General features: G+C 39.7%; 1 protein-coding gene across 1 annotated transcript in view; it reads left to right on the forward strand.

Moving 5' to 3' along the window:
- The window catches only part of SLC15A5 (solute carrier family 15 member 5), a 70617-nt gene extending 61781 nt beyond the window's left edge, over positions 1 to 8836 (forward strand). The window contains 3 exon segments of the mRNA XM_058655683.1: positions 2543 to 2556; positions 2559 to 2611; positions 8486 to 8836. Coding sequence (XP_058511666.1) covers positions 2543 to 2556; positions 2559 to 2611; positions 8486 to 8633 — 215 coding nt within the window. The 3' untranslated portion in view covers positions 8634 to 8836.
- Positions 8837 to 15050: the final 6214 nt, after the last annotated feature.

Below are 15050 nucleotides of genomic sequence, written 5' to 3' on the forward strand. Positions count from 1 at the left end.
AGGGACAGAAATATGATTGGGACACTAATTCAAGAGAAAAAGAAAGTACTGTTTGAAAAGGTGTAGCAGGATGGTTTTAGTTCTTTCTAAAAACAAGTGGTAAGTTTCTCACCTTACCACTTACCTTGTCTACCCCAACACCTCCCATTCAGTTACAACCAAATATGTACTTCACACACACACACACACACACAAACACACACACACACACAATCAAGATACCATACCAACACAAAAACAAACAGCAGAACATTGAAAACATATAAATACCAGCTGAAAGAACTGTATCAGTATAGTCATAAGACCACAATTTTCCACTGCAATGGAACACAGATTAATAAAATGTAATAAAGCTATTACAAAATAGCTTTAAAACTCAATCCCTGCTCTCATTTATAGGTCCCAGACTGTAATGGGCACAGCTAATTTTCATGATTGATTCTTAATAATGGTCATTCGGAAGTAAAGTGACAGTAGAGAAGGCACTTTCTATGGGCAGTGGCACCAATGAATCACACCTGTCATGCTCAGACACTAGCTGACTATCAACCTTGAACACAGCATTTCATTTACATCCCACTCTAAAGCCTGCATTGTCAGAGGGGAGCCCAAGAACCACTTTCCAGTTCTGGAAATAACACAAAGCTTGTGTGTCAACCACAGCACTGATGATCTACTCTACTGGTCCAAATACAGTTTGTACTGATTCCACACTTTCCTCCCTCACCCATTGCCAGAGATATTCCTTAAAAAAAAAAAAAAAGAAAAGAAAAGAAATGCCAAAACCTTAGCATTTGAATGCTCAAAGACAATTGGCTTCTGTTCTCAGACTGCATAAAATTTCTTATGGAAATACTCTATCCATCCAGTACTACAATTGAATTATGTTCTTTCTGTAAAGATAATTTTCCCCTTTTAGATATTCTAGAATATTATGTATCTGTAATACATTCAGATAATACTAGATTCGATTTCTGTTTTTAAATTACCTAAAGGTAAATATTGTGTGTATAATGTAAATATTATTATCTATATAATGTATACAATAATAACGTGTAAAAATATAGATGTAAGCACAGATAAAAGTAAGGAATGAGCTGTAACAGAGATCCAAAATGAAAGTCAAAACATAGCAGCCAATAAAAGCAATTGCTTTGAATTTTGAGTAATTTTACGTTTACTCAGTTTGGTCTCAGCAGGAAATTGGTTCTTTCATTTGAGTTTTTTTAATGAAAGGATCACTCATCCAACACATTAAAAAAAAAAAAAAAGAAACTCTGGGTCATTCAGAGATTGCAAATAATTGGGCCAATGGGACTTGTGATATCCATTTAACATAATTCTGGATTTATCTGAGTTGTCAAAAGATTCAATATCTATCACCTATATACGTTATCTCACTCACCTCACTAACAGTATACACACATCCTGTTTCATCATGGAAAATGCTTTCCACTGAAGACATAAATCCCTACATGCCATGTGCTGTCCTAGATGCCAGATGCCCTAGATGTCGTTACCTTATTATTTACAAGGTAACTAACATACACACATTCCCCCAAATGCGATCATAAGCAGGATTATGTCTACAATCCAGTTCTTCTCACACCTAGTTTATACAGTGCAACTAAGTATTGTTTGACCTAAAAAAAAACTGGGCAGTTTTCATCATTTTATTATTAATTGCAGAATCAGGTGAGTTTTCACTGGGTGGGACACAAAGATCAGTTACTCCTCTCTGGGGTGATAAAGATTTCTCTGCACACCCCTCCCAAAAACGTTCACCTAAACTGTTGACATATGTCCTGTTAAAGTTATAGAGTTAGACTACCCGAAAAACAACCAGGTTCAGCAAAATCATGCTTCAATGCTATAAAATGCTAAATACTAACATTAAAATAGACAAGAGACAGCTGAATAGCGATCTATAGCCATTTTAAGGTATATAGAACATGGTTGAATATAAACCAAAATTGAAATGTCTATGAAGAAATCACAGGTTGTGGTTGAGAACCTGCATTTCCCTAGTAACATATTGGTTAATCAATACCATGTCAATTAATGCCATAATGTCGTAAATGGTTGTAAATATTATGTTGGGTTTTTTACCTGATTGGGATGATACTCTGCTGGTTCTACCTTCAGACCATAGATGGTCTCACCAAGAAGCCATTAAACTTACCAGGACAATAAGATGCTGGACTTTATGATTGGTCAAAACCTCCAATGAAAGAATCTCAAGTGAATTTGAACTATGGAAATGCAACAAGGTGGAGCAATCCACCGTGGTGGGGGGGGGGGTTGGGGAGGGGCGGGGGGAATCCCAGTGCATAAAAAAATGTGTCACATAATGCAATGAAATTAATAAAAAAAAAATCAGGTGAGTTTTGACAATGAATTGCTAGATGAGCTTTTTTGGGGGGGGGGTTGGTTTGGTAGGTGTTATCAAAACGAATAAAGCTTTATAAATTGTGGAAGAATAAAATATTCAGAGAAACTTGCAACTCTGCAGTTGAATAACAATTATATTTGTTCCAAACAGGCAACTGGTTTCCAAAAACACATTAAACAAAAGCAATTTAGGACGCTCCCTCCTCCTGGTGTCATCAACGTTGCTGAATGTCCTGGGACTCTGAAGTTTTCACTCAGGTATGTGAGTGCATGGAGGATGAGCAATGTCCAGGTCCCTTAAATATGTTGATCTAAACCATCACTGAACCAACAGGAGTCCAGCATGCCATGACTGAAGAATAATAAGAGTGCAAGAATTTCAGATTATCCACTGCCAGAAATTTCAATTTAGACTTCACTTTCCCAATGTTGCTCCTAATAGTGCTTCACTCAACACTCCAGTGTGTTTGGAAGCATTTTTTTTACTCTACTACACAGTACCACTTTGGATTTAGAAATAACCAGATTGATAATAAGAAAGAATGAGTCACTACCATTAAAAGCAAATATCATTAAACAAACAGCTAGGAATCTAATGATGCTTGAGATTTGGATCACATCTGGGGCTTTAAATCAGCAGTGACCATTTCAAGGTCAGTGACAAACTGTACAAAATTCCTTAGTCAGTCACTTGAGACCATTCAGTGGCTTAATATGCATCGTTTACCATACATCCACAGCCATCCATATCTCTTTTCTCCCTCCCTCCTTCTCCTTCTCCCTCTCCCTCTGTATCCATCTGCCTTTCTTTATCCATCCCTGTCTCTCTCTCTGACATCGACATATTCTTAGACAGCTGTTTATTGTCAAGCAAATGGTCTAACACCTCTTAGTCAATATTTTCACACATGCAAAATAAAGACAATAACACAAGAGTTCTTGAAAAAGTTCATGGAAAACATATATTATGAAAAAACCCACACATTTCAAATTTTTTTCACTAAAAGAGCCTTATGTTCTAATTCCATTTCTCCATAAACAATATCAAGTATCCTCATCCCAACTTCTTGTGGATTTTAAGAGAATGGGTTTGGATAAAGAAAAAGCACAATGTCTTTCACTACAGAGCAGGAGCTAGACAAATTTTCATTTTCCTTCACGTTCTCCATGTATTTATCTATACGCTTATTTAATCATGAATTATTCCATTGGCTGGACTTCTTCTTCGTCTAAAGCATTACTTCATTAATCTGGCCAGTTTCTTTTGGAACAACAGTCATGCCACAGGTAGCACAGAGTACCAGAAAGGTGCATACTACTGAAGTAAACAGAGATTCCCTGCCATTGGTACTCCAGCTCACACAGAACACATGGTGTGGGGAGAGAGGGGGTCCTCCGCCCAAGTTGGTGAGGATGGAGACGAGATTAAAAGCCTTCACAGGTCCCAATTGTGTACACTTGCTACCCTCTCAAGTACATGCTATCCAATTGTAATTTCACTTCTGTAAATCTCCTGAAGTCAATCTCACCTGTTTATTAAAGCTTCATTTTATTTTTATTTATCTGGAAGTCAGAAGAAGGGAGAGAGAGAGAAATCTTCCATTCAATTGTTCACTCCCCCAAATGACCACAACTGTCAGGGCGGACCAGCTTCTACCCAGGAGCCAGGAACATTACCCGGATTTCCCACCCATGAGGTAGGAAGGGCCTACAAACGTTAGCTGTTTTCCATTGCCTATCCAGCTGTGCATTGTCACAAACCTGAAGAGAAAGTGGAATCAGCACTCATATCGAGCACTACAGTTGGGATGTGGTTATCCCAAGCATCAGTTTAACTGTGCCACAAGGCCCACACTACTAATCTCATTCTTAGCTTGATCATCAAAGTCAAAAATCATGGTCTTCAGAAACATCCAATAAAATCTACCCCAGATTTTCAGCAAAATAGATTTGACAATGAAAACTTTAATTGAAACCAAGACCTCAACTCTCTGATCCATTCCCTCCAAGCAAGTATGTGGTACTCACCCACCAATTCTCAGAAATCCGTCCTATCTCCGATTTTACTTTCTACCTGGCTTTAAGATTTGATGCTTTTGTTTCATAAAACTATTATAAAGATAGTCTCCAGGAGTAGGCATTTGGACTTGCAGTTAAGATGATGCAAACTGAAGTAATTTTGTTGGGTCTTTCTGAAGACATTAATTCTCTAATTTGAGTCTGAGAACACCAGGAGCTGGCAGGATGGCATAGCAAACTAATCCTCTGCCTTCAGTGCTAATATCCCATATGAGTGCTGGTTCCAGTTCTAGCTGTCCCACTTCTGATCCAGCTCCCTGCTTATGACCTAGAAAAGAAGCAAAGGGCAGGTCAAGTTCCTGGGCCCATGCACCCAGGTTGGAGATGCAGAGGACGTTCCTGGCTCCTGGTTTTGGTCAGGCAGCTCCAGTCATTGCAGTCATTTGAGAGGTGAACCAATGGATGCTAGAACTCTCTGTCCCTCCTTCTCTCTATAATTCTGCCTTTCAAACAAAAATAAATAAATCTTCAAAAAAAGTAAAGAAAAAGAGAAGAACACTAAATACAAAGCTAGTTAAGCAAACTGATCAAGTTCATGTACCTGGGATTCAAATCCAAATTTATTTGTCTCAAAATCCTTGTCCTTCAGCTCCTCTACTGTGCTGCCTGTAAGAGCCATGAAGAGCCCTGTGCTTGCTTTCTAACAATCTCCAGCTCTGCTGAGTAGGAAGAAAACCAGATTCCTCAGCATAAAACAACTATTCTTACTACTACTCATTGATAAGCAACAGTGCAGGAAGATAATGAGCCTCTTAAATCAAAAGGAAGGAGAGTCTAGAACGTTTGTCTCTAGAGATTCAATAGCTACAATTAAATATCATAGTGCCAAGGCACATATGGCCTTGAGAACCCACTGACCACTGGGGTTGGACAGACCAAGCTGAAGAGTAAGACCGAAAAAAATATGTCATAAAAGGGAGTAAGATCAGTATTTGCAATAAAGATAATATAATTTAGATTTATTTCTATAGTGATTCTTGCTGTCAAACATTAATGAACAAGAATTGTTAAGTATGCAAAGAAACAGAACAAAGCACCATAGCACCAGGGACAGGATTATCAAAACATGTTATTAATCAGTCAAACAATATTGTGTCTCAGTACACACTCAGTCAAAATTTAATTTTCATCAAGCCTAGAGCTTTGGCTTCAGATCCAAGTAATGATGGCAGATTTAATAAGAACAGGACAGTCTTGACATACTTATTTCTAAGATCTTGAGGGCAGTGGATTGATTATGAAACATCTACATTAATATCCAAGTGATATTACACCGGTGATATCAAATAAAGGCATGGCCACCCCAAGCCTAAAGGAGAGTAATTCAAAAAGTTCATGGAAAATGGAATTAAAAGATGCTTATTTTCATGCAAACATTTTTTAAACCCATGAGCAGGTTTTTCATAATGTACAGTTTCTATAAACTTTTGCAGGGTCTTAGGCAAGGAGCTCAAGATTTTTTTCCTACAAAATAACATCCTTTTTCCCTATTCTCCATTAGCAGTTTGAAGTGTTCTCATATTAGTCTGCCACAATCGAAGAGTTAATCTTAGGACCACATTCATCTTGTCAGGATAACTGGGATATCACATCAAACCCCCGGCCGGGAAACTCAGAATTACCCATGTTAAGCCAGACTTACAGAACAATCAGCCCCAGATTCTCTCTGTATTGAAGTCCTCCCATATCTAATCTGAAATCAAGGTGTGGAGCATTGGCTAAGTCACCATTTGGGATGCTCATATTCCACACCAGAGTGTCTGACTCAAGTCCCTGCTTCTCTGCTTCTGCTCGATTTTCCCGCTCACACACATGGCAGGTGGCAGCAGTTGACAGCTCAAGTACTAGAATAAATCTTTAAAGGAAATCTGAAACACTACAATGATAATATGTCATACCACAGGCTCTCCAGCTTGAAGTCAAAAGAAGTGGGCAAGGGGCCAGTGTTGCAGCATAAGAGGTCAAGCCACTGTTTGCCATGCTGGCTGCTCCATTTCAGATGCAGCTCCTTGATACTGTGCCAGAAAAAAAGCAATAGAGGTTGGCCAAAGTCCATGGGCTTCTATCCCCATGTGGGAGACCTGGATGAAGCTCCAGGTTTCAGCATGGCCCATTTGGTCATCGCAGCCATTAGGAGAGTGAGTCAATGAATGGAAGGTCTTTCTCTCTTCCTCTCTTTCAACTCTGAATTGGAAAATCAGATTTACAAAGAGGAAGAGAGAGAAAAATCTTCTGTCCACTGGATCACTTCCCAAGAGGTCACAACAGCCAGAGCTGAGCCAATCCAAAGCCAGGAGCCAAGAGCTTCCTACAGGTCTCCCACGTGGGAGCAGAGTCCCAAGACTTTAGGCCATCCTCGGCTCCTTTCCCAGGTCACAAGCAGGGGGTTTAATGGGAAGTAGAGCATCAGGGATTAGAACTGGCTCCAATATGGGATCCTGGCACATGTAAGGTGAGGACTTAGCGATTAGGCTATTGCACCAAGCCAAATAAATACATCTTTTTTTAAAAAAAAAGCAGTCAGATAAAATACCTTCTTCTTGTTGAAAAGTCTTAGAGAAACACACCTACAGTGCTTAATAGAAATATGTACCCCAACATCAGATGCTAAAAGGTAACAAAATTACAAATATTTTAGGAGAGGCAAAAAATCATTTTTATAACATTACTGTTTATCCAGTGTAGCAAAACATATCTTATTATCCTTGTACGTATTTTGTCAATGATATGAGTACTCTTTTGTGCATAATCTTTAATAATTATTGGAAGTGGCATTAATCATGGATCAATGATCAGAGTTATCCAGGGTGTATTCATTTTCTTGCAGTTATTTTGTACAACATATTAAGGACAAGAAGGCAAAATTCATTTCTGAAACCTTCATAAATAGGGGACATTGGACCACACAGATTTATGTATATTTAATAAAAGTGAACTTGTAGCCCATAATCATTTGCTCATTCCACAAGTATTTATTGAATATCTACTACATTTCAGGTGCTGGTTTGGGCACAGGGAATACAATTGTGAATAAAGAAGCCTCAAATTCCTATCTTCCTAGAGCTTATATGAAAGTATTTAAGAAATTTTAAGCTTGAAGCCAGCAAGCTGTAGAAGGACGGGATTCAAAACAACTGAGGTTTGAGGTTGAATCTGATTCCATCCCGAGTGAGCCTGGTGTCTGGTACCTAGGAGACAACTCAGCAGAGGTGTGAGTCTATAAGGACCTCAAGGCTGAACAGTGTGTATTCTATAAATATTCATTCCTACATTCACAATGGTGTTCATTCATTCCTACCTTCATAACGGTGTTCCACATAACCTCAGCACCAAATATATAAATCTCCAGGCAGCAGATAAACCTATATAAAACTAGCAGGGAGCCCTGGCTGCCATGAGCTCTATGAAGCCAATAAAGTTTAAGACTTTCCACAGCTAGTCACCATCTTCAGAGACCCAAATTCCTACTTAGTATCACAGTTAAGGTGCTGTGTGTGTCACTTGCATACCACACTGGAGTTCCTGGGTTCCTTTTGATTCCAGCTTCCTGCTAATGCACACCCTAATAGCTTGAGTACTTGGGTCCCTGCAACCTGAACAGAAGACCTGAATTGAACTTCCTCTCTCCTGGTTTCAGCCTGGTTCATTCCTGTTTGTTGCAGATGGCTAGAAAGAGAACAGATGCATGGGAGCTCACTCTCACTTGCTCTCGGTCCTTCTCTTTCTGTCCTGCCTCTCTCTACTTTTCAAATCAAAATGAAAGAAAATGGCACTGGCTGTAGGTTTTAAAAAAGCATCCTCTAAAGATCCCCATGAGATACCTTAATATGTCCTAAAACTTTCTTTGCTTTTGCAGGGACAGCTCTGGTGAGCAGCGATCTTAAATAATCAAAACTGTTGCGCCAGTAGCTGTGAGCCCATCGTAAAAGGTAGACAAGCACAGGAAGAGAACAAATGATTTATCAATTCATCTACATCTGGTCCTTAAAAAAAGCTTTCTTTCTTCCTTTTTTAGATATTGTAATTTAAATCATTTTAATGCCCACAACATCCACGGAAGTAATCCTGAAAAAATGCTTCTTCTGCATGAGAAGTCTCTGAAACTTTATGGCAGTCTGCAGGAAATCTCAGCAAGTATTGATCTCTGGGAGACAGCCCTGTGAAACTGAACTTGATGCTGAAAGCACGGTGTTCATTGTTTTTTTTTTCTCAAACACTTTATGCACTCTAGTATAACAGCCAATATATTCTGGAATGGCTTTGGAAAGATTGGATGTCGATTTTATTTATAAACACCTTCTTGTAAACTATTATGCTTTCCTATTAACATGACCTGCATTACAGTTAATAAAGTAATTCCCAAGTCTGAGTGACTACTCTGTGACAAGAAAATGTCCATTTCATATACCCCAATAATATCTTGTAACTTTTTATAATGATTTAGCCATCAAAAGCAACACTAAGATATGTCATAGAGCTTTAATAAGTCAATAATAGCAAAATAACTATGTTAATATTCTATTTACATATTTTGTGACCTTATGCTGTATCTATTCTGAGTAAATACTACACATAGAATTCTGCTGTATTGATCCTCATATGACATGATCAAGATTTGATTTAATTAAGATTTTCTCTGAATTTAAAAGCGGTGTTAACTAAAAGAAAATATCCACATAATGAAGAAGTTGAAAAATCAACATAAATCATGAAATGACTGTGAGTGAAGGAAACGAGGAAATTGGAGAAGGTAAGATGAGTGCTGTGAGGAAGAAAAGCCATGAAACCAAAGAGCAGAATCCAGGAGGAGATTCCCTAAGTCAAAGTACATCTTTTGATCTCCACTGCTACCAATCCATGTACTGAGAAAAACCAGCTTCCAAAAAGCATCTTCCTTTCTAAGCAAAGACATCTAGAAACTTCTCTTTTTAATGGAGTAAATACAGTACGCAGACCTTTGTTGCACTACTTGTCAAAGTTTGGTACAGCACCACTGTCTACAGGTAAATCTTTCTGGCCTCAGCGGAGACTGCTTTGGCCCAAATCTTTTTCCAGATTGTGTAGCCCAGAAATTGAATAATTTTAACACCCAAATCATTCTTATGCTCTCTGAGAACCAATACTTTCCAGGACAATTTGTGTTGAATAGGATTGGTACGTTTATCGCCTGATTTCAAATGATTTTGCAATTAAACACCTCCGCTTTGTGCACATAAAATATTTTAGATCTGTGTAATAGAAGATTTATTCAACTTGATTAGGCATGATATGCATTTTAATTGCCAAAAAACAGCTGTAAAACTCCAGGTGTTTCTCTTATTCAAACTGTTTTTCATTTGCTTGTTTGTTTTGAGGACAAGTTGAAGATTCCCTCTTTAGGCAGAATGTCTTTGCCTTGCAACTTTTTCAAATCCTTATTTCTTAGCCTTTGTTCACTGGCAAAAGAGTGGGGCAGGCTCTGAATGACCTTGGACGCTCTGCTTCCTGCAAAAGGTTAAATGCCAAGTTTGCAATTTGGGTTTAATGAACACCCAAAAGATCACAAAATCTCCGGACAGCTCACCTCAGTGCAAACAGGAAGCACTAACAGACTCTCACTGTTACAAAAGGATCTGCCCCATTTTGTTGCTTCCACCCCCAAATTTGCCTTCATCTCCTTAATTTCTACATTAGAATAGGGAATGGTGCTCATTATGTTTTCACTTGTCCTTTGAGAGGAAAGATCTACAGAATTATAAAGTTGACCCAAAGCAAGCACCAAAAGAGCTTAAAATCCTCACATTGGGGTTGACACTTGTGATTAGACTAAATTGCAGTAAACTACACAGGCTTCCATTCGGAACAGGATGCATTCACACAGCAGTTTCTTCTCTAGTGCCTAGCAACATTATCATTGAGCACCTGGAATAGTTTAGGCATTAAGTGTAATTGGTTTTGCTTTACATAAATCTGTAGCTTTGTAAATAAGCGGAGCATTTCAGCTTCTATATAACACCAATTAACTTAAAGGGATGCGTCGTTTGCAGAAGCCTGCTGGGTTCTGTGCTGCATTGCTCTTGTAATACGCTCAGTGGGAGGCCAAGTTCTTTGTCCCTGCAGTGTTCTGTTTACTCCAGCCACTTGGTGCCAAGGGTCTGTACCCAGCCACTCATGTGCTCCATTTTTCAGTGGTGGTGAAAGGTTGGAAAAATGAAGTCTTCCCTAAGAAGCACCTTTGGTCTCTATTTCTGTCTGTGATTGAGACCCGCAAGGCTAGGTATTTGAAAATGATTTTTGTGACCCATAGAGCACAGGTCTGACCCTACCTGATTTTGTCCACAACTGTGACAGCTCTTTCCTTTCTCCCTTCTTCTCTTGGAGCACTTCAATCCAATGAGGGCAAACATCACTGCGTTAAGCCTCGTTCGGGAGTGAAAGTGTTCCCACCAGAATGACTTCTGCAATACCCACAAAGTAACACTCAGAGATCTGCTCCTAAAAGTTGGCCAACTTTTCCAAGCTCTGTGGATGTTCCCCCTTTGTTATCTTGTTACTCAGCTTAGTACATAATCTCTCACACCCACTTCAGGTAATCTTAATTTGTGGCATTTCTTCTACCCTAGCCAACCTCTAGGTCCCTAGCTTTCTGAAAGTGTGTGCCGTGTGTGTGTGTGTGTGTGTGTGTGTGTAAAATCCAAATAATCATATCAATAAATAACAGCTCATTTTTTCAAGAGTTTTCCTATGAATTTACAAATTGAACAACTGTCAGGATCTCTTATTCTTGTGGATAGCAGAGCTCCCACACTGGCACGCTGAGCCAGTCTGGCAAAGGGCATATTCTGTCTTCACTACAAGAGAAGACGGCATACAATTACCAGTCCCAGACACACGAGTAAAAAGCCCTCAGATATAATCTACCACCAAGTGATGACAGCACACAGGTGCTGCTAAAATGTAGGTCTGCTTATAGAGAGAAGGCAAATTGAAAGAACCACTAATAATAACAACTTGAATCTATGTCACCCTTTACAGTTTACAAGTTGCTGTCGCACATATTATCACATTGGATTAGCACCACCACTCTGAGAGGTAGGCACATTGAAGCATGCCCATTTTGTAAATGAGAAATTGCAACTCAGACATTACACGATTTATCAAGAGTTACAAATTTAGAAGGTGGCACAGACAGGACTCAAACCTTTCCGAAGCACCAACTCCTTCCATAAACACAAAATCACCAGTACCAGATTATCCCCAGGCACATACGTGAAATACTGTTTACATCAATCAAAAGGGAACAAGAATGACAGAAGGGATCATGTCAGGATGCAACACCCTGACAAAGTGGTTAACGAAAAGCCAAGCATCTCCCTAACAGTTCTTTTCTCTCATTTGTCTCTCCCTGTAGAGCCGGGTACTGTCCCTGGGATGGCCCTAGGCTCTCAGAAGTAGCCTACTGAAAAGACCCACCCAGGCTGGTTACTCCGGGGAGCATAGTTTCAAGTGGAACACTGTCTTTCCTTCTATTTTCATCAAAATAACCTGGATGAATCGCCATCAATTCCAAATCACCTCAGGAAGAATAATTTGGGAAAAGCAAATTTACCCTGAAAAGTGTTAATAATTGTGACTATTCCTCTAGTACTTGCTAAGAATAAAGATGCTGTTCTAAGTGGGTTTGAGTCTATCAGCTCATTTAACCATCAAATAAACTTGTAAGTTCAAGGGTTAACCCCAATTTACAGATAAGAAACACAAATCATAAAAGGTGCGAACATCTTTCCAAAGGTTATACAGGAAGGAAATTCAGAATCAAGAGTGGCATCTGGCTAAAAAATTCGGCTCTAGCCCTTTCCATATAACTGCCTCTCAGGGTAGCTGCTATCTACAATGGGTTTTCATACAGTCTCAATAGAATTTGAAGGTCAATGTCTTAACCCAGTGGGATTCAATCCTTCTCCAGCTAAATACCAAGAACATGGGATTATTTTCCATCAGGAATGATTAGCTTGAAATGACTTTCTCAGAGCTGGAATTCCAGACACCGTTTGCAAAGTCAACAAACCCCTCTGAATACCAGTTCAAGTCCTGGCTGCTCTGCTTCCCATCCATCCCCCTGCTAAGGTCCATGGGAAAGCAGAAGACAGCCACCCACATGAGAGATCTGGTTGGAATTACAACCTGGCCCAGACCTGCCCACTTTAGCCAGTTAGAGAGTGAAGCGGTGGATAGAAGAGCTGTGCGAACCTCTCTCCCTGTCTCCTCTGTAACTCTCCCTTTCGAATAAATTATTATTTTAAAAAAATTAAGAAATGACTAATTCTCAGCACATGTAGATTGTGTCCTTCCCTTTCCTTATTGATTAATTACTCCCTCTTGATTACATCCAAAGTCATGATGATTCTAAGGGCAGAATTTCAGATAGTGAGTGGGTGCATCTATTTCATGACTGTCACTTAAGCACTTTTCCAGTGTCCCACAGAGCACGGTGTAACTATCTGTTCCTCATATAAAGCAGTCATTCTTAGATCAAGATAGGAACTGGAGGTGAGGCAGGCTCTTGACTTCTTCAGTACTGATGCCGACATTCCCTGGGATTTGGGCAGCTCTGTTTTTTTCAGCAAGTATAAACTCATCAAGTATAATCAAGACTAAAGATGACAAGGCACCACCACTCCCTTGCTTACCTGTGCTGCATCTGTCTAAGGTCAACTGCAGTGGAACAGATGCCATTTAACAGCCAGCCTCATTCTCCAAGTGATGTACTATCACGTTCACTCAGAAAATTTACTAATAAATAATCATAGCACCCAAAACCTAATCAATCATCCATTCCAGACAGGTTTTAATGCATTTACCGGCCTGGAATTGGGTTGTTCCTTATGACTATTAAACCACAAATGATCAAATCCCATATAAACACAGTAATGAGTCAATAGCCAATGACAAGTGTTCATCACCATGGTAGCAGCAACTCAAAGGCACATTTAATGACACTTGTACAAGGGACATAGTAACAATGCAACCAGTAGTAAAAGAGAGCAGAAAACGGGTCAGTGGATGATAGAAATTTGGCAAAAATCAGGGGAAGCCTTACCATTCAGGATAGCATCGAGAAGACATGCACATCGCCATCACATACAAAGGTCATTTCCCCAAAGCAATCTACAGAAGAGAATGGAGAGACATGAGGAGTTTTAAAATAAAAGACAGAACTCTATCAGAAATGCTGGAGAGAACATGCAAGCTTCAAACATGAGAGCAGTGTGTGGCCATCTGGTAACACTGGTTTCGTTTCGGCATGAAGCCTCACACATAGTAGGTGTCTTGATTCATGTGAATTAATTATGATCCCCTTCAGCCTGTCAGGCTGCTTTTTCCCCATTTTCCCAAGCCTGACTTCCACAAGTTGCATCTTTCTGACCAATTTGCACTATTTCCCCAGAAATGTAGAGTTTTGTTTCTTATGCAGCTTGAGCAGCTCTGCCTTATTTCATTGCAGCCAACCATGCCTGAAAGACAGGAATGAACAAGATGGACAAGTGTGGTGGGGAATGAACCATTTCAGTGCAATTAGAAGTTCACAGGGAATAAATTATCCTCCAGTTCAAGCTGTCCAGCAGTAATTCTCATTAATAATAACACTTCAACAACAGTCTGCTTCCCTCAACGACAGTGAGTGCTAGAAACTTTATCACTACTCTTGATGCAGGAGTCACATCCCAGACGGCTTCCCCAGATTGCCATATGCAACACACGCAGACACACAAAAAGGGTTCAAATTATAAAGAAGTTTGAATGTATAACTGGCCATGGACGTCAATGACGAGACAAGCAAATGGAAAAATTCAAAGGGATTCTCTCCTTCAAACGTTTTCTGCTGAGTCATTCCAAGTAGTAAATGGATTTTCACATTAAAAAGAAAATTGGGGGCCAGCGTTGTGGCATCAAGGGTTAAACTGCCATTTGTGCAGCATCCCACACTGGAGTGGCAGTTTGAGTTTCCAATCCAGCCGACTGTTAATTCACCCGGAAAGGCAACAGAGGATGACTCAAGGACTAGGGCCCCTACCGCCCATGTGGTGGATCAGAGTGCAAATCCTGGCTTCTGGCTTCTGCTGCCAAACCTTTGCTGTTGCAGCCACTTGGGAAATGGACCAGCAGAGGATAAAATGTCAATGTCTTTCTCTCTCTCTCTCTCTCTCTCTCTCTCTCTCTCTGACCACTCTGACTTTAACTAAATCTTCAAACAACACTGTTCTCCACTAACAAAGATCATCTTCATAACAGACCCTAAATGCTTCCAATCTGGGGCTGGGAAGAGATGATAAAACAGAAATCTCATTTATGAGAGCAAAACGTCCTTGTTAATGCATTATAACATGTCACTATTCTAATGAATTTGAAATTTCTGCAGACCTTGTACCCAACAGGGGAGACCCAGAAGAAGTTCCTGGCTCCTGGCTTTGGATTGGTTCGTTGTGGCCATCTGGGGAGTTAAACCAATGGATGGAGGATTTTTCTCTCTGCATCTCTTCCTTTCTATATATCTGACTTTCCAATAAAAATAAATAAATCTTAAAAAAAGAGTCCAAGTC

Source organism: Ochotona princeps, chromosome 27 (genome assembly GCF_030435755.1).
Source record: "Ochotona princeps isolate mOchPri1 chromosome 27, mOchPri1.hap1, whole genome shotgun sequence".
Taxonomy (NCBI): Eukaryota; Metazoa; Chordata; class Mammalia; order Lagomorpha; family Ochotonidae; genus Ochotona; species Ochotona princeps.